Below are 23406 nucleotides of genomic sequence, written 5' to 3'. Positions count from 1 at the left end.
GCTTCCAGACTCTCTCCCCCTACCCCCCACAACCCAGGTCAAGTCCTGTATCTTTCCTTTTCCTCCCTCCACTAGCTCTGGTATCTCTCCTTCTCTTCCCCTCCCTTCCACTAGGTCTGACATCTTTCTTCTCCCTCCCCCTCATCTCCTTTTCTTTTCCCTTCCTCCCAGCACCAGACACAGCCCCCAAGTTCACTCTCTCATTATCTCTCCCCCCCCCCCTCTGACTCAGACCTACTTATAAAGGTAAAAGTGATGGGCAATTGCTCCTGACTCTAGTACCTAGGGGTCAGGAGCTGCCATTTTAAAAGTTGGTGGCAAAAGGAGCAGAAGCAATTGGACACCATTCCTGCATTTCGAAGGTGACAGATTGGGGGGGTGGCCAGAGGAGTGTCCAGGGAATGGAAGTGGTCGACAGGGGCCACCATTGGCTCACAGTCCTTGCGCTGAAGGAACACCATTTAGGGAATCGTTTCATTATGAAGTCTGCTGTTTGCTGCCGACATCTCCTATGGCTATATTTTTATGTTTAAACGGTTTTTATTGATATTGCAGGAATATAAGCATTGTCATGCAGGACACTGCATATAACATTCATCAAACCCAACCATTTGCTAACTAACATGCAGCATTTTTGAAATTTATATTACAGCATTTTTATTACTCCCAACAGGATGTACTTATCCTCCCCCCACCCTCCCCCATACCCCTCCTCTACCCCCCCCCCCCACCCAGACCTGGAGACCTATTCAGTAACAGCCTGTGGAGTTCACCCTGCATTTAAGAGTAAACTACGACCTCTATGGCTTAGACTTCGCAGATAAGGACCCCAGACAGCCAAAAATGTGACTCTCTTGTTCTTTGAGAACCGGGATTCTCCAGCCTCCCAAGATACCAGCTGGTGCAACTGGTTTCTCCAGTGCCAGTATGCTGGAGGATCTTTAACTGTCCAGTACTGTAAGATGCATTTCCTGGTCAATAATGGCTATATTTTTAAAAGCACAAAAAAACTCTTAATACTGCTGTAACACAGCCACAAGACACACTTCTGCTTCTAGTCTTCCCTAGAAATCTTCCCTAGAAGTATTAGTACACAGACACTTCCTTTATGCCAAAGTACAAACTTTATTTTCTCACTTGTAATGTTCAAAGCACTTTAACTCCTGATTGCATTATATGTTGTATTCATAGTGGTTCCAAATTTGAAACTTTTGAATAGTGTTTTTACAACCTCCTCTCTCTGTATGCAAACAATTTACAGAAAGTGAAAACTTAAGAAAAGCTTTACTTCCAAAAAATAAGATTTATTGTTTTGCCTGTAAATACACATATAAAAAAATGTATTGCATTTATGTTGCACTTAAGAGTAAAACAATCACTTCAATCCATGGAACAGAATACCTACAAGTTACCACAGCTGTGCAGCTCCCTGCTCTGAACAATACAAACCCCATTTGTAAAAGTTAAAAAGAAACACCAAGAAATGGCTTAAGCATTTTATACAATACCATTCATTGTTCATTAAGGATGATTTTTTTTCTCTAGGACAAAAGGGGTTATGACCCTCTCTCTCCTTCCATTCCTTTGGGAAGGAGCCATGAACACCCCACTAGCTGGATTTATGGCCAACGAGTGCAGGGTTCTGGGAGGAATCTTGGTGCACCTCATCGTGGCTGAGTGCTATCACTGCAACAACTAAGGTGTAAGTTAGAAGGGGATGTAGAACAGAGAAGAAAATCCCCAGGTAGTTAGATTTTGCTCACACCTTGTTCAATAGTAGCTCAAGGTGGGTTACATTCAGGTATACTGGGTAATTCTCTGTCCCTGGGGGGCTCACAATTTTAATTACTTGAGGCAGTGGATTAAGTGACTTGCCCAAAATCACAAGGAGCAGTAGTGGGATTTGAACCAGCCACCTCTGGATGTCAAGACTAGTGCTCTAACCACTCCTTCACTCCCCAAAACATGCTCATTCCAATTGAGCTGGAAGCACAAAAGGATAATAGGAAACTGCTGGGTTAAAACAAGTCCCATAAAGGAGACACATATTTTCAGGCTGAGCAGGCTTAAGCACAAGCAAACTAGACATGTGCCTAGGGCCCAAATGTTTAAGGGAGCCCCTCTCAGATGTGCCAATTCTGTGGCTCCCAGGGCAAACTTTGCCCTGGCAAGTCAGCTGGTGCCAGGAAAAAGAGTGGAGGTGGGTAAGCGCCACCCCTGCTCCTAGGCATCTGGCTATTCTCACCACCTCCTGTGCATTATCCTCCGGTCAGCAGGAGGCGCCAGCAAACTGTGCTTTATACCTACTGTCTCTTCCTCTGTAGCTAAAAAAAACTATGCGAGACTCATTTGAGGAAGTTTTAAAATATTTTCATATTAGAATGGAAGGCCCAACAACCTTGATTGCCCAGGGCCAACCAGAATGTTAATCTTACGCCGTTCACAGAAACACAGTGATTGTAAGCTCTGTTGAGCAGGGACTGTCTTTTCATGTTAATTTGTACAGCGCTGCGTAAGTCTAGTAGCGCTATAGAAATGTTTACTAGTAGTAGTATTAGGTGCCACACAGATGGGACCTTAAGGAAACAATGTGCGCCTAAACACGGCCCACATTTTTAAGTGTACAATGGTGTCTACGACACAGGTATGGATGACATGACCACTGCACACCTTCTGGGCTCTTACGCATGACATACAAATGCTTCTTGCATCCACTAATTTTACTCAGAGCTTTTTTGAACAAAGAACACACACCTATGGAAAAAGCAGACATGAAACTCTTCCCTTCATACCTTTTCTTTGTAATATAGTTTATTCCCTTAAATTGTGCTTAATAAAATTCAAAAAAAGAAATCCATTCATCGGTTCAATACTTAGTAAGGGTTTGCAGCTCATCAAATTAAGAATTGAATGCCACCGGGCCATTAATGTCAAACTTGGTCACCTCTAAAGTACTTCTGCAAAAACTTTCACGGATTTTAGAATGGTGACAATGAAGCCTGACTGTGTAAAAATTCTTTTACAGAAACACAAGCAAACATAGCCACCACCTCTAACAAATGAGATGGCGGACAGATTTTTTTCTGGAGGGAATGAAGGCATCTCTGCTATTGCAGGCCCACAAGGACATCATTTTTTAAGGTCTCCTTGAACAACACACGCGACAGCTTCATGAAAAAAGCTGCATCGTAAGTACAATCTGATTACATTGCTCCTACAGAAAAAAAGCAAAGATATTCTCAAAGATCTCAAGGGACACAGGCCAAGAGCCTTGATGCTGGGTGCCACCTTCTTTTTGAAAGTTCCTCCTAGATGTATTGTAATTTTTTTTATTTTTTTTTTTGTAAAAATGAGTTTTTCTTTGATCCTAAGCAATAGCTGAATTTTTTGGTGGGTAGAGAATTAGGGGGCGTTTCAGTAACTTCTCAAGGGCCCCCTTTTATCAAGCCATGCTAGCTAGCGGCTGTTACGCAGCAATGCAGAAGGAGCCCATTCAAAGTGAATGGGCTTTGTTGGCATTACCGCACTGGCAGCTGCTAGTTGTGGCTTGATAAAAGGGGGGCATAGTTAGCACGTACTGGCTGCATTGACCCATAGTCTCTTTTGTTGTTCCTGTTAAGTCATTTTTGAAAAATACACTGCTTTTGTATCTTTTTATTTTCCTGTGGCCCCTCCCAATTTATTGTGGGCTAAAGTTTTTGACATTTTTCTCTGGCAGGGCGGCAACTAAAGGCTGAGAGAGGAAGTGGATGAGCTTTGGGAAGAGACCTACACTCAGAGAGGCCTTTTCAAAAGGTCTTGCTGAGTTCCCGGAGAGTGCTTCTGTCAAATGATGCCACCGCCATGTAGCTGACTGATCCTGCTTGTCCAGAAGAATTACATATTCTACTGAGTAGCTGTCAGGAATGGACTACAAGGATGCTTCAGATACAACTGCATAGACAGAAATACCAACTCCCTTGGGGGACAGCCATGCACAGTGAATGTGGTGGATTATTACATTATACAAAACAGTGTGGATCAACCCAGTGGCACTATGGGTCATGGATTAAAGCTGATTTATCAGGTCTTATATCTGCAACATTCTAGCATGTATCATTTCACACCAAAGTCACATATAATGATAGCCCTGAAAATCCACGTCCAAACTATGTCAAACTTCTTTTGCAAACCCAAACATGAACAGATAAGCTTACATATGAAAGCTACAAAAAATTACTTAAAGGAACACAGAAGTTCCATGAGGTGATATAAAAAAAATGTTCAGATTGCCACGGAAGTCCCACACCAATGTGTCAAAACTCCAAAGTCCACAAAATGTACTTCCTTATGTTGAAACAGAAGTCCTAATAAAAGATGTATTAATGTTCTTTAGTTGACTTTGTGGGTTAAATACAATGTTGGCTGTTGTGAGGGAGTGCAATGACAGTCCAGCTCCTGTTGCAAAGCTTCCCAGTAAAGAATTCTTGGGATGATTTTTAACTCTGGGCAGGGAAGTAACTCATGGACCTGAATATGTAACTTGCCTTGCACTTAGATTTCAAAAATGCAGGTTAACACATCAAAAGCCCCAAACTGTGCACACAAATGCAAACTTTGCAGGGTTTTTTTCTCCCCAAGGACATTGCACCAGCTCTCAAAGGGAAATTATGTGCACATGTTCCCTTTGAAGCTGCCTAAAGAAATAAAAAATTACCCACACAAATCAGAACCCGTTTTTTCCATTAAAAAAACAAAACAAAAATAACACCACAGGGGTAGTTTTCAAAATGCAAAACCTCCACATGGATTTTGCTTCCTTCACATAGTGCTAAAAATATATGCATTCTTTTATTTATTTACAGCTTCAATTTATCATCTCACCCCTCAAGGAGTTCAGGGAAGGTTCAAAAAATAGAACAAAACGATATAAATGAACACAAATACATATAACAAAAAAAATGATATATACAAAGACAACAAGGCACAATACTTTTACCCGTGTACAGCTTGGAATTTTTCAGTCTACCTACTCGGCTTTTAAGAACTGCAGTTCTTCCCCCATGTAAAACATTGCAAAACAAGCTTGACATGTAGAAAAACGCAGAACAGCCAGGCATCAAGCCATGTGTCTTGCCTCTACTGATTTTGTTAGATGAAGACTCCAGATCACAGAGGGCATATTAAGAATAAATTGCTGTGCAAGACTCACCCTCACTGAGCCAATTCCACAGAGCATAGATTTTATTAAACCACGGAAGACAAAGTATTAATTCTTTAGTGCGGTCTGACTCTACTTCACACAGCACTGCGGGTCACAGCTTTTGGACTGCCTGCAACTCAGACAATGGCACCTTTCCCCTCCATGCTGCAACGATAGTCACTGTTTTTATTCTGCGCCTTGAGTCTGAAAAGCCCTCAGCATCTGCTTCCAACTGTGTTCAAAGGGTGCAACATGAACTAGGGCTTCAATAAATGTGAACTTTTTCTAAACACTGTGTGAATAGATTTTGATCTTGTGCTATAATTTATTTTCCCCTCCCCACTAAACACTATAGCCATTATCTAAAAAATGAACTCTGTGAAAATCTTAAGCAGCTAGTCAGGGCTGAACTCCTAACACTACAATTGTGCCTATCCTGATATAAATAGTAGATGACGGCAGAAAAAGACCTGCACGGTCCATCCAGTCTGCCCAACAAGATAAACTCATATGTGCTACTTTATGTGTATCTTACCTTGATTTGTATCTCTCATTTTCAGGGCACAGACCGTATAAGTCTGCCCAGCACTATCCCTGCCTCCCAACCACCGGCTCTGGCACAGACCGTATAAGTCTGCCCAGCACTATTCCCACCTCCCAACCAGCCCCGCCTCCCACCACCGGCTCTGTGGCCTGTAGTACAAACACGTCTTGGCTGTGTTTAGTCTCAGTTCGGACTGGTGTTACTCAACATCCTCATCTCTCATATCCACACCTCAGTTTCAAAAGGGGCCTCAGCCACATCCAGAGTGTTACCCTAACCCCCACATCTGGAGTGATTCTGTGCCCTGAACACAACAGAAGGCTCTGACTTGAGGACTAGATTCATGTGTGTGTATTTATACACTCACCTTCCTGATGTATTTAAAATGATTTTCAAACTTTATTCTAGAAGGTTCCCTCCATCCAACTAAGGTTCTCATTGTGCTTCTCTGTTCATTTTCAACCACATTACATACAGATTTTTTTTCTCTACAGACAGATTGATCCCTACCTGAAATTCCTCCCTTTCAGCGCTTCCTAGAACGCCCTACAGAGCTACCCAAACTATGAGGTCACAAAACCTACATTTGGGGTCACCACCTGGGTGAGCTCTTCAAAGATGCATTATTATTCTGCACGTAAGGGGAGGTCACACAATTTTAGTTGCTCACTATCATGGGGGTCAGGAGCTGCCAATGCAATCTGCCGCCCAAGTCGAGGGCCCCCTGCACCCCCCCCCCCCCCCGGCCACGGTCTGGCATCTTCCCCCTTCCTTCTTCAACCCCTTTTCCCAAGCCTACCTTTGTTTTCCAAAAGGTGATGGCTGCCCTCTTCTCTCTACCATGTCCAGTCTCTGAGGAAACAGGAAGTTAAATCAGAGAGGCAGGTCATATTAGAGAGAAGAGGCCAGTGCCGGCAGCAGGGCAGCCTAGGGGAATCTCTACCACCTTTTAGTAAACAAAAGGTAGGCTTGGGGAAGCGGGGAGAAGGCCGCTCCCTGAAGAGTACCACAAGGCCCCCACCTCAGTTGGCCTAATGGAAGGGCCGCCACTGATTGGGGTCATGGCCACAAGAAGATTGGCTAACATACACTTAATCCTCCAACAGTTAATGAACTTGCAGTCACTGCTGCCCAACAGCTGAATGCAGCAGTATCCTCAGGAATTAGTCCACAAGCATCAGAGGCAGAAGCTCTGAATCAACCCCAAAATATTGTGACAAAGCTTGTACTAGCATGCTGCCTTCATCACCTTTTGCTGGTCTGATGGGGTGCATCTCTCTGTAGACTGCCCTGGAAAGAGATTCTTAGGTTCCTCAGTCAACACAACCTCCATGAACCCTCTGGCTAACATTGTCTGTTCAAATGTAATTGGATTTACAGCATCCTTCACAATGGCATGTGCAGATGACAGAACATTTAACTACCATGAGAACACAACTGACAAGATGAAAAAACAAAGTTTCAGGGTACTAGGCAAACGCTTCCTTTCAAAGACATGTATAGAAATAAAGAGGGGACCAGCCAGTTCCAGATTTTCTTCACCTGTGCTCCTGAACTGCCGAAGTAGTGACTTGTCATCTTATATCATCAACCTACCAGCAGGCAGCAGGAAAAAAAAGCTATTATTTTATTCCAATTTTTGAAGAGAGAATAAAGAAATGTCTCCTATGGGATTATATGTTCTCTCCTCCTCCAGAGTGATGGTCTTTGGCAAAGGGGGTCATAGATGGCAGTTTTCTCTGTAGCCTTGTTTGAAAGCACGTTGGAGTATGCTGGAGTATAGCCACTAGGTGTCACTGTTGTGCAAACATTGAGAGTTGCTCCACTGAAGGAGACGAAAATGTTGCTTCTAGATCACCCCCAGTCATGCCAGTCTGAGCAAGAGTCTGGCCCAAGAGACAGAAAGTGGGTCTCCTACAGATATATTTAGTGAGCATGTGGGATTGCTTAAAAAAACAAAACAAAACTTTAAAATGCTTGGAGAGGGGTCTGTATTTTAAGTAGCAATACTAGCAAATACACTTAAAATAAATGTTGGCACAAAATTCTGTGCAGTCCCTGCTTGAATTTGTTACTTTATTTCTGCAGTGGAGTCATCAAATAATGTTTGTAAGTCTTGCCTATGAAAAGCTCATATTCACCATTATGAATCTGCATGGACTCTCAAGTGAGTGGCAGGCTTGGGAAAAGACTTTAAAAGCTTGAAGCTTGAAACACAGAGGCAGTGCAAGGTGGAGACCTTATATTTCAAACAAGGTGTAAAATGCTAGAATGATAAATGCATGAAAAGGAGAAAAAAATAGGAGAACTCAGTATAAGACCACAACAGGACGCAATGAGCCAAGTTGGTATTTTGAGGCTGGGGATAGTAATATTGCATTATCCACCTGCCTGAAATTCACTCTTTGAGCTCTCAAGATTCATTTGAGCACTTCCATTACTTATCCTTCAATAACAAAATTAGAAAAGAAATTAAAAATGAGCTGTCATTCCAGAAAAGAATTACGTTACTCTCCTGCCCCCTTCCAAGTGGCTTTCATGTACAGTAACAGGGAGCTTCAGCAAAGCCAGATTTGCGGAGTGCAACCACCTTTTTAATCTCAATCTCCTGATCAAGGTTATGAGGAACGACAAAAAAAATGCTTATAAAAATATATTTGATGATTGACACTATAAGAAATCAAAATTGCATTCCCTTTAGCAAAGTTTTCCTTATGGTCCTGAACTGGTGACCTCATAACAAGCTGGACCATAGAGGGAGCGGCCTCACAGTGAGCTGGACCCCGGAGGCAGTCTGATATACTAAAAACTCTTTAGAATCTATCTAGTTACAGCTTCCTGAGACTCTGGATAGGTACCTGAGCTTAGCTCTCCTCCTAGGGAAGCACTGGAGAGCTGAACATCCTGTAGATTGCTGCATTGTGACTCCTGACGTGGAGAGGCCTTGCCACACTCGCCTCTCTCCCAGCGCACTGCTTTGTGCCCAAACCACTGCAGACGCTGCTATGGAAAACACACAGACGGATGGTGCAGTGCATAGGAACCATAACACATGGGCATCCTCGTGAATCTAAGCCTGCTCCTGCCGCTAGGTGGCGCCAGTGTTCTTGTTAGACTTGATCACTGCTTGAGTGGCTTCTTGTGCCATTCCTGATGGGTCAGAGAGAATGGAGGTCGTTGTGCTCAGGTGCCGAAGAGTGTTGAGCACCACTGGGAAACCAAGAAAGAAGGGCATTAGCAGGGGCAGAAAGAAAGCAAGGTGACCACATTTAAGTCCTGCTGGATTTGCAAAACTTGGTAATCAGGTGTTAGACTAGAAATACCAGTGGAAAATTACTTCTGTTATCTGTTACTTAGTATTTATTTATATACGTCTACACTAGGCCCCCCCCCCCAGGCCAGCATAAATCACATGCTTTGATATTCCTATTCAAAGGGCTTAGCCTGGTAATTTCAGCAACAGAGGTTATGTGAAAGATGGACAGGGAAACCAAGAAGGCATACCACAACGCGTCATCCTAACCACAGACATAAACTAGACAAACCATACCCTACACCTGACTGATAACCTAATGACTACTAATGAAAATCACGCAATACGCACTACCACTTTATTTCTCATGTCAGAAATGAACTTGCTAAAGTTGACTAACTAACTTATGCTATAATATACTCTATCACTCAGGAACCTCTATGCAATATCATACTGTACTATACTTCACTATGTATGTAACTTATGTAAAATCATTTGTAATTCTCTACCCGGAAATGGCGATCGCCATTACGGCATAATGTAAGCTACATGCCTGCAAATTGGTCGGAAAATGCGGGATACAAATGCTACAAATAAATAAATAAACTGGTCTGCAACTCTGCTCATGTGCAATGAAAGCCTTTGCTATGAATCTGTGCTAGAAACTGTAGCAGAGCCACTGACAAAATGGAGGGAGAGAAATCAAATGGTTGGAGGCCTTATGAATATGGCCAGCAGGGGCGTGTCTGTGTGGGGCCACAGGGGCCTGGGCCCCCGCAGATTTCGCCCTGGACCCCCCTACCATCGACCCTCTCCACCTCCCCCTCCCTCCCTCCCGCACGCCCGCCACCAACCCGTCGCCTATCTTTGCTGGCGGGGGACCCCAAGCCCCCGCCAGCCGAGGTCCTCTCTTCCGTGCAGGATGCAAGTTGCAACGCTTCCTGTTCTTCTGAGTCTGACGTCCTGCACGTACAACGTGCAGGACGTCAGACTCAGAATTTGGAAACTCAGTCTGACGTCCTGCGCGTTGTACGTGCAGGACGTCAGACTCAGAAGAACAGGAAGCATTGCAACTTGCAGCCTGCATGGAAGAGAGGACCTCGGCTGGTGGGGGGGTTGTGGTCCCCCGCCAGCAAAGGTAAGTGACAGAAGCGGGAGAGGGTTGGCGGCGGCGGGAGGGGGTGGAGAGTGTCATTGGTGGCGAGGGGGGGTCTGGCAATGGCGGGGGGGTGGGGAGATCGGTGGCGCCGGGGGGGGGGGGCGCTAAAATGTGCCCCCTCCCTCTGGCTCTGGCCCCCCCTACCGCCAGAGTCCAGATACACCCCTGATGGCCAGGCCAGGCAGTTCTATTATACATGATCCAGCTGGTTCTACAGCAACAGACAGGATGACGAACTGCTAAGCACAGAAATAAAGGGGTCAATAGTCAGCCATCACCAGCGGTATTTCCGGACATTCAATGCTGGACCATATCTGGGCAATGACACTGAAAATCCAGGTTTATGCAGCTGGCTCTCTCTTATGTGGTTAAGTGCACTTATTTATTTATTAGGATTTATTTACCGCCTTTTTGAAGGAAATCACTTCAAGGCGGTGTACAGTAAGAATAAATCAAACATGAGCAATTAACTGCATGACCACTACTGCATAAGGATAGGACTGACTTTTATGCAGTCTGATTTAACCACTGTGTAGGGACTTAAGTGGTGATTATCAGCAGACTCTGCTCCCAGACTGCCCACAAAATAGCTAGCTTTGAGTTTAGCAGTCCCTGGTGATATTTTATTTATGTGTTGCATTTGTATCCCACATTTTCCCACCTATTTGCAGGCTCTGAATATATTCAGTGACACTAACCGATTAAGTGCTGCCGTTTCTGCCCAGTTAAATCACCTTTTACTAGGCCGCAGTAAAAAATGGCCTGCGGTAGTGTGGGCATGTATTTTTGTCACACGCTAGGCCATTTTTTACTGAAGCTGGAAAAAAGATTTTTTTTTTTTTTTTTTTTAATGGGACGGTAGAAGGCCGTGTGCTAAAATTAAAAGTAGCACGCGGTTATTTACTGCCAGAGCCCCTACCGCCACCCACTGACCTGGCGGGGTAAGGACTCCCACACTACATGCGTGGTACTCATGCAGCGTGCGCCAATGTGGCCGTGCTGCCGATTACTGCCAGGAACGCCCCCATGGTACAAAATAGAAAAATATTTTCTACTGCGGGAAACAGCGCATGCAAACTTCAAAATTACCATCGGGTGTCAATTTGGCACGAGGAAGTTCTACCGCCACTTTGTAAAAAGAGCCCTTTTCAAATACTACATTTCTATGTAAGACTCTCACATACTCATACATATTGGTATCATGTATATATAGAAATATGTATCTGTGTGTGTGTGTGATAAAACTCCTTCAGTGTATATATTTGAAGTTTCAAGATCATAATCACATAGGAGCATGGTAGATAAAGACCAAAATGGTCCATCCACGGTTAATTCATAACAGCTGCTCCATGCAGGCTTTCCCCAATCCATGCCTTCGTTCAGGGTCAGAACTACCGAGCTCCGTGCAAATTACCCTCCCCCAATATCTTTTTACACAAGCAAAAAGTTATCACTTCTGTTTTCAGCTACCTGCACATCAAAGAAAATAGGGAGGGAGTTAATTTGCATGGAATTGCAGTTACAAACCTAAACAAAGGTATTGGGAAGGTAGAGATTACCTGCAAGGGACAAGTAGTTACAACCCTAACCACCATGCTAGGCAGGCTGGATGGTGGTCTCTGTGGTCTTTATCTACTGTCTACTATTTTATTTATTTATTACATTTATACCCCACATTTTCCCACCTATTTGCAGGCTCAATGTGGCTTACAAGGACTGTAAAGGCATTTGCTGTTTCGGTTGATAACAAATACAAGATTGTGTTGTGGTCAATCTATTCAGATATCTAAATCAGAAATAAATCATGGCACAACTTCCTCTTTAAAGAGCCTGAAAATTTAAATATGTACACTGACGGAGTGTTCTTTCCATATATTTTCAGTCCTTTGCATAAAGAGAATGTCATTTCATAAAACCTCTTTCTCTTTCTTTTCTGAGTAAATGAATCGTTTCCTGCAGAGATCATTTAAGCCAAAACTCCGCAGACTGCGGTGCTGTGTCTGCTGGAAACCAAGGCAGAAAGTAAAGTAACTGCACAAGACTCCTGCCCTTTGGCTACAAGACAGACTCTACCATGTGCAGGTTTCGGTGATTCTCAAATGTCATCCTCAAAAACACTGCCCTCCAACAGGTAAGCTTTTCACTCTGTCCTAAACATGCTTCAATATATACACGTCTCACAAATATTCCTTGACAAAATATATTCAGTAGGGGAACACTCTTCAAAATACATCCATATACAGTACATATTATTATTTATTTTATTTTATTTAAAAAAATGTTATTCCGCACTATCCACTGTTCTAGGCAGATTACAGGTTTGCAAACATTAAAAAAATCACATTAGAAATTATACATAGAATATAAACAAACACAATCTACTTTGTGATGTATCTTTTTTTTTTAATATTACATTTGTACCCTGCACTTTCCCACTCATGGCAGGCTCAATGTGGCTTACATATTATATACAGGCACTTATTTGTACCTGGGGCAATGGAGGGTTAAGTGACTTGCCCAGAGTCACAAGGAGCTGCCTGTGCCTGAAGTGGGAATCGAACCCAGTTCCCCAGGACCAAAGTCCACCACTCTAACCACTAGGCCACTCCTCCACTGTTGCTACTATTTGAGATTCTACATGGATCACCAATGTGGCCGCGCAGGCTTCTACATGGAATGTTGCTAGCAACATTCCATGTAGAATCTCCAACAGTAGCAACATTCCATGTAGAATCTCCAATAGTAGCAACATTCCATGTAGAATCTCCAATAGTATCTATTTTATTTTTGTTACATTTGTACCCCGTGCTTTCCCACTCACGGCAGGCTCAATGCGACTTACATGGGGCAATGGAGGGTTAAGTGACTTGCCCAGAGTCACAAGGAGCTGCCTGTGCCTGAAGTGGGAATCGAACCCAGTTCCCCAGGACCAAAGTCCACCACTCTAACCACTAGGCCACTCCTCCACTCACAAGTCACTTAACCCTCCATTACCCCAGGTACATATAAGTACCTGTATATAATACGTAAACCGCTTTGAATGTAGTTGCAAAAACCACAGAAAGGCGGTATATCAAGTCCCATTCCTTTTCCCTTACTATACAAACATCACTGCAGACAGTACTTTCTCATATGATCAAGCTGTATATATACAGTAAAGTCTCGATTATCTAACCTAAATGGGACCGACTCATTGTCGGATAACTGAAAATGATGTCACTGGGGTGGGTCTGTCAGATATGCTGGATGGTTGGAAGGATACATAATCAAGACTGTACTGTATTTATATACGCACCCAAACAAATTTTCACATAATTAAACAAATCAGGGCGACTTATAACAAACTATAATGTCCCAAAACAATCTTTTTTTTTAATAAAAAGTGTGATGTGTGCCCATAAATGTGATAAAATCACTAAAGAGGTCTGTTCCAATCACTGCACACGAAAGTCACAGGGCAGTTCACAGATCTTTACAGACCTTGCCTTGCCAGCAAAACATTATCACTTACCTGACAGTCATTCAGCAGTGAAAAAACTGGAACAGAAGCCCATAAATGAACAGTCTTCACCTCTCAGTACAGCAAAAAACCAGTGGCGTTCCTAGGGGGGCTGACACCCGGGGCAGATCGCCGATACGCCCCGCCCCCCGGGTGCAGCGCCCCCCCCCCCGGATGCAGCGCGACCCCCCCCCAGTGAAAGGACCCCCCGCCCAGGTGCACGCCGCTGGGGGGGGGGGGGGGTGCCGCGCGTACCTGTCCGTCATTCGTTCCATGCTCCCTCTGCCCCGGAACAAACCTGTTCCAGGGCAGAGGGAGCATGGAACGAACGACGGACAGGCGCGTTCAGCACCCCCCCAGTGGTGTGCACCCAGGGCGGACCGCCCCCACCGCCCCCCCCTAGGAACGCCACTGCGAAAAACCAATCGACTGCAATCCAGTTTCCTTCTTCAGCAGGAACTACAAATGAGCAAGCATGTTAAAAACATAACTTCTGTATTTAAATACTAACAAAAAGAACTAGAAAACTAATCAGGTCTCAGAATGGCTGAACAGTTAGCATTTCCTTGCTGGCGTCCTGGGACCTCTCTGTAGCCTGTGAGCTTCCACAGAACAGGAACTTCTATTGATTAGTTTTCTAGTTTTTTTCTTAATATTTAGTTAAGTACAGAAGTTATGTTTTTAACATGTTTGCTCATTTGTAGTATCTCCGGGATCACAGTCGAGTGTTGTTTGGTTTTTTTTGAGCACTGCGGGGTGAAGATTTCTGTTTTTTTTCACTGCTGAAGAACTGTCAGATAAGTGATTTTTTGCTGTGTTTTGCTGGCAAGGAAATGACTACAAAGATCTTTGAACTGCCGTGTGACCTTTGTGTGCAGTGACTGGAACAGAGCTCTTAGTGATTTTATCACATTTATGGGCACACATCACACTCTTTATAAAAACATTGTTTTGGGACATTATAATATATAAGTCACCCTGATTTGTTTTATTATTGCAGATACCAGGCTGAGCAGCGGTGCTCTTAAGAAATAGCATTAGAGAACTGTTCAGGTTTTTGGGGTTTTTTTTTTTAATTACAGGCACAGAAATGCCAAGTTACCCAGTTTCAGGCTAGAGATTTTGGGACAGTTCTGGATTTCTGACCACCCTATCCTGGTGCATTATGAGACGTGCATCATTGATTTCAATGGGCAGGATCAAGCAATAGAAATCACACACCGCTTTGGGATGTAAATTCAAAACCAGGACTATTCAAAATGTCTCCAGTCAGGAACTGGATAACTTGGCATCCCTGCAGGCATCCTCCTATATAATAAAACGCACCTCCAACATTCTGAAGCTGACTGCATGGCTGAGGCATTCCTGCTGTCTGTATCCATCTCCTGAATTGACATCACGTACTTCCGGGTTCGTCACAAGCAGAAGTGACCAACCACACGAGGTTTCTCGACTTCAGAATGTTGGAGGTGCATTCTATTAAACAGGATTGGTCAGTCCCTTGAAGCACAGCCAGAGCTCAGCGTCCTGCACAGTAACGCTCAGACACCAGAGAGAGAGAGGGGGGACCTGACACCAGAGGGGGGGGGGGGGGGGGGTATCTCTGTCACACACACACTCTCTCACACACTCTCTCTCCCACAGACAATGTCTTTCTCTCTCTCACTTTCACACACTGTCTCTCACACACTCTATGTCTCACACTGTTATCACATTCATTCTCTATGTGTCACACAGTCACTCACACACTCTCTTGGTCTCATACACTCAGTCTCACAGAGAGTCTGTGTCTCACACACACACTGTATCTGTGTGAAACACACTCTCTCTCTCACACTGTTTCACACATACGCACTTGCACACAATCTCATTTTCACATACACACTCTTCTCTCTCACAGACACACTCACACCCAGACTCACTCACTCTCTCTCTCACACACACACACACACACACACTCGCACATTCACTCTCTCTCTCACACACAGTCACTCTCACTTACACTCTCTCAAACATACACACTCCAAGGAAAACCTTGCTAGCGCCCGTTTCATTTGTGTCAGAAACGGGCCTTTTTTACTAGTAAATAAATAAAACAGTTCTCAAATGCCATTTGATAATCCTAGTGTCCCAGCTGGTCAGTGTCTCTGCTAATCTAAAGCACCTTTCTAGCATGGTTTTCCAAACTATGAACAAAACGCCCCATCTCCTAAATACATGCCAGTACATTTGGACAACCACCTTTTTCTTTCATTGCCTTGACTCCTGATTAATTACATCTGAACTGCATGTGGATCTACTCACTTGGTCTAAGAACAGGAAGGGAGCAGTGTTGCTCCAGCCAGGACAACGTCGTTTGATACAGGTCATTAAAGCTGGTGGTGGACACCATGCCGTTGAAGGATTCAAACAGGGGTTTAATGATAATACTGAACTGCACATCAGACACAGTTAAGGAAAAGGCTTTGTAAGAGGGTGTACAAGTTACAAAATCTGCCTTAGGATACCAGGGCCGGTGTGAGATATTAGGCAACCAAGGGAGATCTTCAGTCCTACGTCCCTCCCAATGAAGTTTTAGGCTTCTTGCTCTCCTCTCCCTCAATCAATCAAGTCACTTCAACACTATTCCTCTCAGATTAGATTAATCTGGGTAAATGAGTTATTTAGGCTTCTTGCTCCCTTCTCCCTCAATCAATCATATTTACCCAGATTAATCTGGGAGGAATGGTGTTGAGGTGACTGAGTTATCTAAAAAAACGTCTACCCTGGTTCTACCGATCAATGTTGGAGGTGTGGTTCTGACACAGGCACCTTTTTTCATATTTGGTGGACTTGTCAACCATTGCCGAGCTTTTGGCAAGCTGTGGTTGGACATTTATCTAACATTTTGGACACTTCATTTCCTTGCGCCCCTAAGTGGTGTCTTCTAGGTTGGGGCAATCGAAGAGGATTAAAATGGCAGTGTCATATCAAGCGGCTCTGTCTGGCTGCTGCAAAGACAATCCTTGCTTCTCACTGGAAACAGAGCAGTGGTCTTACGATACACAATTGTTTGGTGAAAATAAAACTGGTGGCAGAATTAGAGAAGTTAACTGATCGCAGGTTAGGGTGATATGACCCCACTGCGGATGAATGGTCACATTTGGACCGATTATTGGGTGAACTCTAATGGATTAGTATGGGAGGGGGGTTCTATGGTTTGTATAGAGGGTTTTGGAGGGTGGGTGGTTTCTGGGGGGATATGGGGGGACTATAAAACTGGAGTTGGGCGATAGGTACCGGATACGGGTACTTTATCTTAGTATCAGGGGGTTGGTACTGTATTGTTATTTCGAAGTGTGATGTGTGTATCCCTCTTGATGCGATAAAATTTTTTATTGAAAATTTTGAAAGTGATAACCAAAGTTTAAATCCACCCCCCCCCCCTAAAACGTCTACCCTACCTGCCAGTAGAAGTACCTCCTGTTTCTTTGAGTTTATGTGGCTATCAGGATCTATCATTTTGCTTTGACAGCAGCTGCTGCCCAGGGCGACTGCCTAGTCTTGCTTAGTGGTTGGGCTGGCCTTATAGGAGATGTAAACATATCATCTAAATCTGACCCTAAATGGCATAATTGGGCTGCATGTTTTATTAGCCACACAGGTCATTTTCCTCGCTGGAAACAAAGGTCCCTTCAGCACATGAACTTGCTCGACATGGCTAAGACATGACAAAATCAATAAATTAATCCCAATATAATAAATAAAACATGTGAAATGGCAAAATTCAGGGGCTGTGAATATCTTCTCTCCCTGTCCCCCTCCCCTCTGCAAATATCTTTTCTGTAGCACAAGAAAAATTGGACTGGGAATTATATTGAAGCAGGAACATTGCACTGAGAAAGCTGAGCGTTCCTCTTCCAGCCATCAATAATGTAAAAAAAAAAAAAAGGGCTACTCTGTATTATAATGTTTCATTACAGAATAAGGAAATTAGTTTTATGGGATTATGCCTTCTGTCCTCCCTCAGTGACACATTCCTTACAATGATGGGTTTTGAACAGGGGCCACACACCCTGGTATGCAAGCACCCCATGTCCAGGTGCTAGGGGTTCTTTGTACCCCTGGACAATTTTTGTAAGAATGGTCTAAAAATTTCCCCCCTAATGAATACCCTCTGCTCTGTGGACATCCTCTTCTTCTATGCTGGTAGATAAAAATTCCCTGGATAATCTCCTCTGATTCACACTTCTATCAAATCTGGATCTAAAGTGCGGCCACTCAGGGCTCAGCTGTTCATGTACCTATCTGACACTCTGAGAAGAGAAAGATACAATCCAGAACTTCCAGTTTTGAAGAGTTCTGTTCTTCACGTACTGCTCGTACATATCCTGCATGTGGTCGAACCTCTGCCGCGAGATGGGCACACCAGTTTCCGGAAGCTGCTGTTGACAAGAACTGAACAACACGGAGAGACAAGAACTTCATTAAGAATAACAGAGTCATTACACGGGACATCATCTCAGCGTTTCCCTTTTTCTCCCCATTACTTGCTCTATCGTGGTTGTTGAGCTGCCCCCTGCTAACCCTCTCTTCCTGTTCCTTTACTACCTGAGCCCTGACACTCATTTAGTGTACTGACTTGATGGCAGTGTTCAGCTTCTCCACTTCTTCACGCAGGTGCTTGGTTTCCTCCTGCAACTGCACCCTCTCCTGCTGAAGCTTGCCAATATACTCCACAGTCTTCTGTAGGGTAATGGCGTGACTGATCTGTGCAGAGACAGCAAAAACCAACACACACTCAAAAGAAGTGCCAAAGCTAGGACAGAAACAAGGTGTCTTCCCCATCACCGTTTTTCAGCTTCTAACCCTTCCCAACACCAGAATACTTAAAAGGTGTTACAAACACACAACCAGAATATGCTTCATACTTAAAGTTCAGCTACAAGCTGAGATTCATCACCCCCCCCCCCCCCCCCCCACTGGAATTTCTATATTCAAGCTCAGATATTTAAAAATATGTTTAATCACCAGGGTTCTATCACTCTGTCCTCCCTGGACAAATTCAATTGCTGATTCTAATCGGCCCAGAAACAGTCTGGCATTAGGGTAGTGCAAACAGGACAATTACCCTGGGCTTCCATGCTACAGGAGGCCCCAAACCTACCTAAAGCTGCTATGGTGAGGTTTGAGCCCTCTACTACATTTCTGCCCTGGGCTTCAAGCATATTTAACACTGGTCCTGCCCTGGAGCATCACCTTAAATAAAACATACACATTGCTTTCCTCATCACTCATGCAATCAACCCCTCTCTTTTTACAATTTGCCTGGCTGACGCTATGAGCATTATGGCTGGAATTACTAAAGTGCGCTACCAAATTAGCATATGGTAATGCTGTTTACCACAGATCCCATTTTAAGCAACAGGACTTATTAACTACTAATGTGCATTAATGGTGTTAACGTATGTGACATCTGTAACCTTAGCAACTGCGTGTTTGCAATTTCATCCTAGTGAGAGGTTTTACTGACTGACACTAAGGTTGGCTGCCAGGGTGATGAGTGTTTCATAAATGTTTCAAATGCTGAATTGCACAAATGTGGAGAATGAGAAGGCGGGACTTCACACTAGTTTCCAAAGTGCGTGCACAGTTTTATGGTGAAAATAGCGCCAGGAAAACATTTACACCTGCTAACGTGCATGCATAATCTTCCCTGCAAATTTTACACATATTTTAGAAAATACAAGTCTGTGCATTTGTGCAAATTTATTTATTTATTTAGATTTTGCTCACACCTTTTTCAGTAGTATCTCAAGGTGAGTTACATTCAGGTACTCTGGATATTTCTCTGGCCCAGGAGGGCTCACAATCTAAGTTTGTACCTGAGGCAATGGAGGGTTAAGTGACTTGCCCAAGATCACAAGGAACAGCAGCGGGATTTGAACTGGCCACCTCTGGATTACAAGACTGGTGCTCTGGCCACTCCTCCAATCCCTCACCTGCTCTGCTCCTAGGAATACCTTCCTGGTAAGCTTATCCACCTGGCACCACCAACTGCGCATAAGTTATAGAATACCAGCACTTGTGCACATATAATACACATTTACACACATAACTGCTAAGCTCGATTCTATAACTGACACATGCAAATTGGTTAGCATGTAAATGCAAGGTGGGTGTGCACATGGGCTGAGCATAGCTGGGTGTCCCAATTATGCACGTAACATACAGAATATTGTAAGTTACAAGCGTCACTTGGTGCACTTAGGGGGTCTTTTGCAAAGCGGCGGTAAGCCCAACGCAGGCTTACTGCTCACTAATCCACCTACTGCCAGCCCAAACACAGCCGCCATTGGTAGTTCTGGCTGGAGTGTGCACCATTTCCTTTATGCTTCTTTTTCGGATGGCACCTACTTTTAAGCACGCCAATGTTGACTTACACTTGTGTTTTATATTGGCATTTTGGTGTCCAGATGCTGTTATAGAATTGGCAGTGCGTGGCACTGGGGTGCCTAAAATGAAGCACCAAGATTTAGAATTGCCCCTGTGCAGATGAAGTCTATAGATGATGCTAAAAACTGTATGTGCAAAATTTGGGTGCGTGCCTAATTTGAGTAACAAACCAATTCATATGTCCAAAACTGAGCTCCTTATCTTCCCACCTAAACCAACCTCTCCCCTTCCCCCATTCTCTATTTCTGTCGACAACACGCTCATTCTTCCTGTCTCATCTGCTCGTAACCTTGGGGTCATCTTCGACTCCTCCCTCTCCTTCTCTGCACATATTCAACAGATTGCTAAAACCTGTCGTTTCTTCCTTTATAATATTGCCAAAATTCTCCCTTTCCTTTCTGAGCATGCTACCAGAACCCTCATCCACACTCTCATCACCTCTCGCTTAGACTACTGCAACTTGCTTCTCCCAGGTCTTCCACTCAGCCATCTCTCTCCTCTTCAATCTGTTCAAAATTCTGCTGCACGGCCTATATCAGCACTCTCCTGAAGTCACTTCACTGGCTCCCTATCCGTTTCCATATAAAAGTCAAGCTCCTCTTACTGACCTATAAATGCATTCACTCTGCAGCCCCTCACTACCTCTCCACCCTCATCTCTCCCTACACTCCTTCCCAGGAACTCCGTTCACTAGGCAAATCTCTCCTAATTGCACCCTTCTCCTCCAATGCCAACTCCAGACTCCGTCCCTTTTATCTCGCCGCACCTTATGCCTGGAATAGGCTTCCTGAGCCGTTACGTCAAGCTCCATCCCTGGCCGCCTTCAAATCCGGGCTAAAGGCCTACCTGTTTGATGCTGCTTTTGACTCCTAACTTGTCACTTGCTCATAACCTTTATCTTGTCTTCCTTTCTTCAATAGTCCCTTCCCTATGTGTCCTATCGGTCTGTCCTACCCTTAATCCCTTATTTGTCCTGTCTGTCTGTCCTTAGATTGTAAGCTCTTCTGAGAAGGGACTGTCTTTTCTTCATGTTTAATTGTGAAGTGCTGCGTACAACTGGTAGTGCTATAGAAATGATTTATAGTAGTAGTAGTAATTAGCACTAATAATTGGGCGCTAACAATTACTGGCGCTAATTGGCAACAATTTGAATTTACATGCATCTTGCTAGCTGCTATTCTATAAAGAAGCTCGCTTAAATTTTTCAGTACACAACTGAAAAGGGCGTGGCCATGGGAGGGGCGTGGCTGGGTCAGGGCATTTACTAGAGATGTGCACAGTATTACAGAATATGGAAGATCTGCATCTAATTTAGGCAAGAGGATTTACACCAGGGTTCAGCTGGTATAAAATCTTTGCACCCAAAATTGGACGCTGCTAGTCTATAAAGGGCGCTTAACTCGGAGCCTCATTTATAGAACCGCACTCAGTTTTTTCATTGCCCAAATATTGGAGCCATTGACTGAATCTAGTTCTAGATGCAAAGGGCACAATTTCATGAAGTCTTTCCCACATGTAAAATCTGTTTTACATGCACAAGAAGGTTCTTACAAAACCGTGAGACTGCATATGCGTGGAGTGTGGCTACTGTTACATGATCTGCACACAGGCATTCCCTGGGGTGTATTCTGTGCAGAGTTTCAATGTACATGCCTATGTTACCTTTATAAAATATCTTCTCTGAAATTGATGGGGATTAAGTCTTTGGACTTTATAAAACAGGCTTACAGTAGACACCTTTCTGGGCTTTTCACATAGGCACCTTGCTGTAAAATTACCCCTGAAGCAGGGGGTTCCAAAACCTAGTCAGGTTTACAGGATATCCACAATAAATATTCATGAGAGAGATTTGCTCTCAGTGTAGGTGGTGCATGCAAATCTCTCTCATGAATATTTATTGTGGACATCCTGAAAACCAGACCAGCTGCGCCTGTAAGTGTAGCCACACACAGGAAGGCAATGCAATACTGTAAAAGCCCAGGTTATATATATATGTATATTTAAAATTTTTTTTAATTATATTTATTTATTTCTATTTTTTTTATAATGATCATCCTCTTAATTTCCTGGTCAAAGAAAATACATAAGGAACTGAAGCTGGTGATAGGAACAGGGTTTGGATACTGAGTTACTACCCAAAGAGCTTCCTAGAAATACATCAGCTCTATAGGAGTCTGTGTTGCTGCCAAGTGTGTGGAAAACTTACTGGTTTTGTGCTGGTGGATAGCAAACTGTGCAGGGTGCTGAAACCAATTCGGATATTGAATCTTCTCTTCTGTTCTGCTGAAATGTGTTTCATTCTTTGACTCTGTAAAGAAAGAATAAATACTTCTAAACAAAAGGACTTTGTGATTGGATCTAAGGACTCTGTCGATTCTCTTCAGCTTGGGGCGCTGCTCAGTGCCCTTCCTGTGCCCAACTCCAGGGCACCTCCAAGAACGGCGTTTGTCCTAACACATCACTGATCAGGGCACAGAAAAGTTTAACAGGTGCTAATCTTGGAATGGTGGGGGAAGGGAGGGCAATTTTCAAAGTCATTTTCAAAAGCAATTTCACTAGGCAAACAGGCCGTTTGATCTGGCTTAATAGACACGGGAGCTCCACGTTATAAGGACATTTAGCCAAGTTATGGAAAGGAGTTCCTGCTTTATAGTTTATCAGGATTTGCTTTACTGCTAAGACTAACTAGCAGTATACAGCAGTTTACAACACAATATAACACAGTTTAGAAAAGCAAAAGAAACACAAAAAATGACAGGAAAGCAGATCACACAGGGAAATAAAAGAAGATAAAGTCAAACCAAACAGGGAGGGAAGGAAGTGGAAGGGGAACCAATGAAGGAAAGTAGCTAAAGACAGCAAAAATTCAGCTCAAGGAGAAAGCATTTGTGAATAACCAAGTCTTTAGTTTTGATTTGAAGTTTTTTTTAATGAGCATTCAGCACGGAGATCAAGTGGAAGAGAATTCCAGTTAAATGGGGCGGCAAAAAAGAAGGCAGAGCGATAGGTGGAGTCTACATGTACAAGTTTAGGACCTGGTAACACTAAGCGGTGATCATTTATAGAACGGAGCAGGCGGTCTAGACAATAAAAGGGGAAAGATAAAGCGGTAGACCAATGCGGTAAGAACCAATAGCTTGAACAGTATACGTTGAGGAATCGGAAGCCAATAATATTTTTGTAGTAGTGGTGTAACGTGATCAAAACGCGCATGACATAGGAGACAAATGGCTGTGTTTTGCACAGATTGTAATTTTTTAATAGATGCTTTATTACATCCTAGGTAGATTATATTACAATAATCCAGCCTGCCAGAAGTAGAGAGTGAAAAATT

General features: G+C 43.6%; 1 protein-coding gene across 1 annotated transcript in view; it reads right to left on the bottom strand.

Moving 5' to 3' along the window:
- Positions 1-6494: 6494 nt before the first annotated feature.
- Positions 6495-23406, bottom strand: part of MLXIP (MLX interacting protein) — a 160446-nt gene continuing 143534 nt past the window's right edge. Inside the window, exons 13-17 of the mRNA XM_030219870.1 lie at positions 22279-22380; positions 18259-18386; positions 17951-18074; positions 15942-16071; positions 6495-8936 (exon numbers count right to left, since the gene is read on the bottom strand). Of these exons, the coding sequence (XP_030075730.1) occupies positions 8815-8936; positions 15942-16071; positions 17951-18074; positions 18259-18386; positions 22279-22380 (606 nt within the window). The 3' untranslated portion in view covers positions 6495-8814. The remainder of the gene's footprint in view (positions 8937-15941; positions 16072-17950; positions 18075-18258; positions 18387-22278; positions 22381-23406) is intronic.

The sequence above is a fragment of the Microcaecilia unicolor genome, chromosome 11 (assembly GCF_901765095.1).
Source record: "Microcaecilia unicolor chromosome 11, aMicUni1.1, whole genome shotgun sequence".
NCBI classification, from domain to species: Eukaryota; Metazoa; Chordata; class Amphibia; order Gymnophiona; family Siphonopidae; genus Microcaecilia; species Microcaecilia unicolor.
The sequence above is the reverse complement of the archived record's forward strand: the minus strand, read 5'-3'. Positions and strand labels throughout refer to the sequence as shown.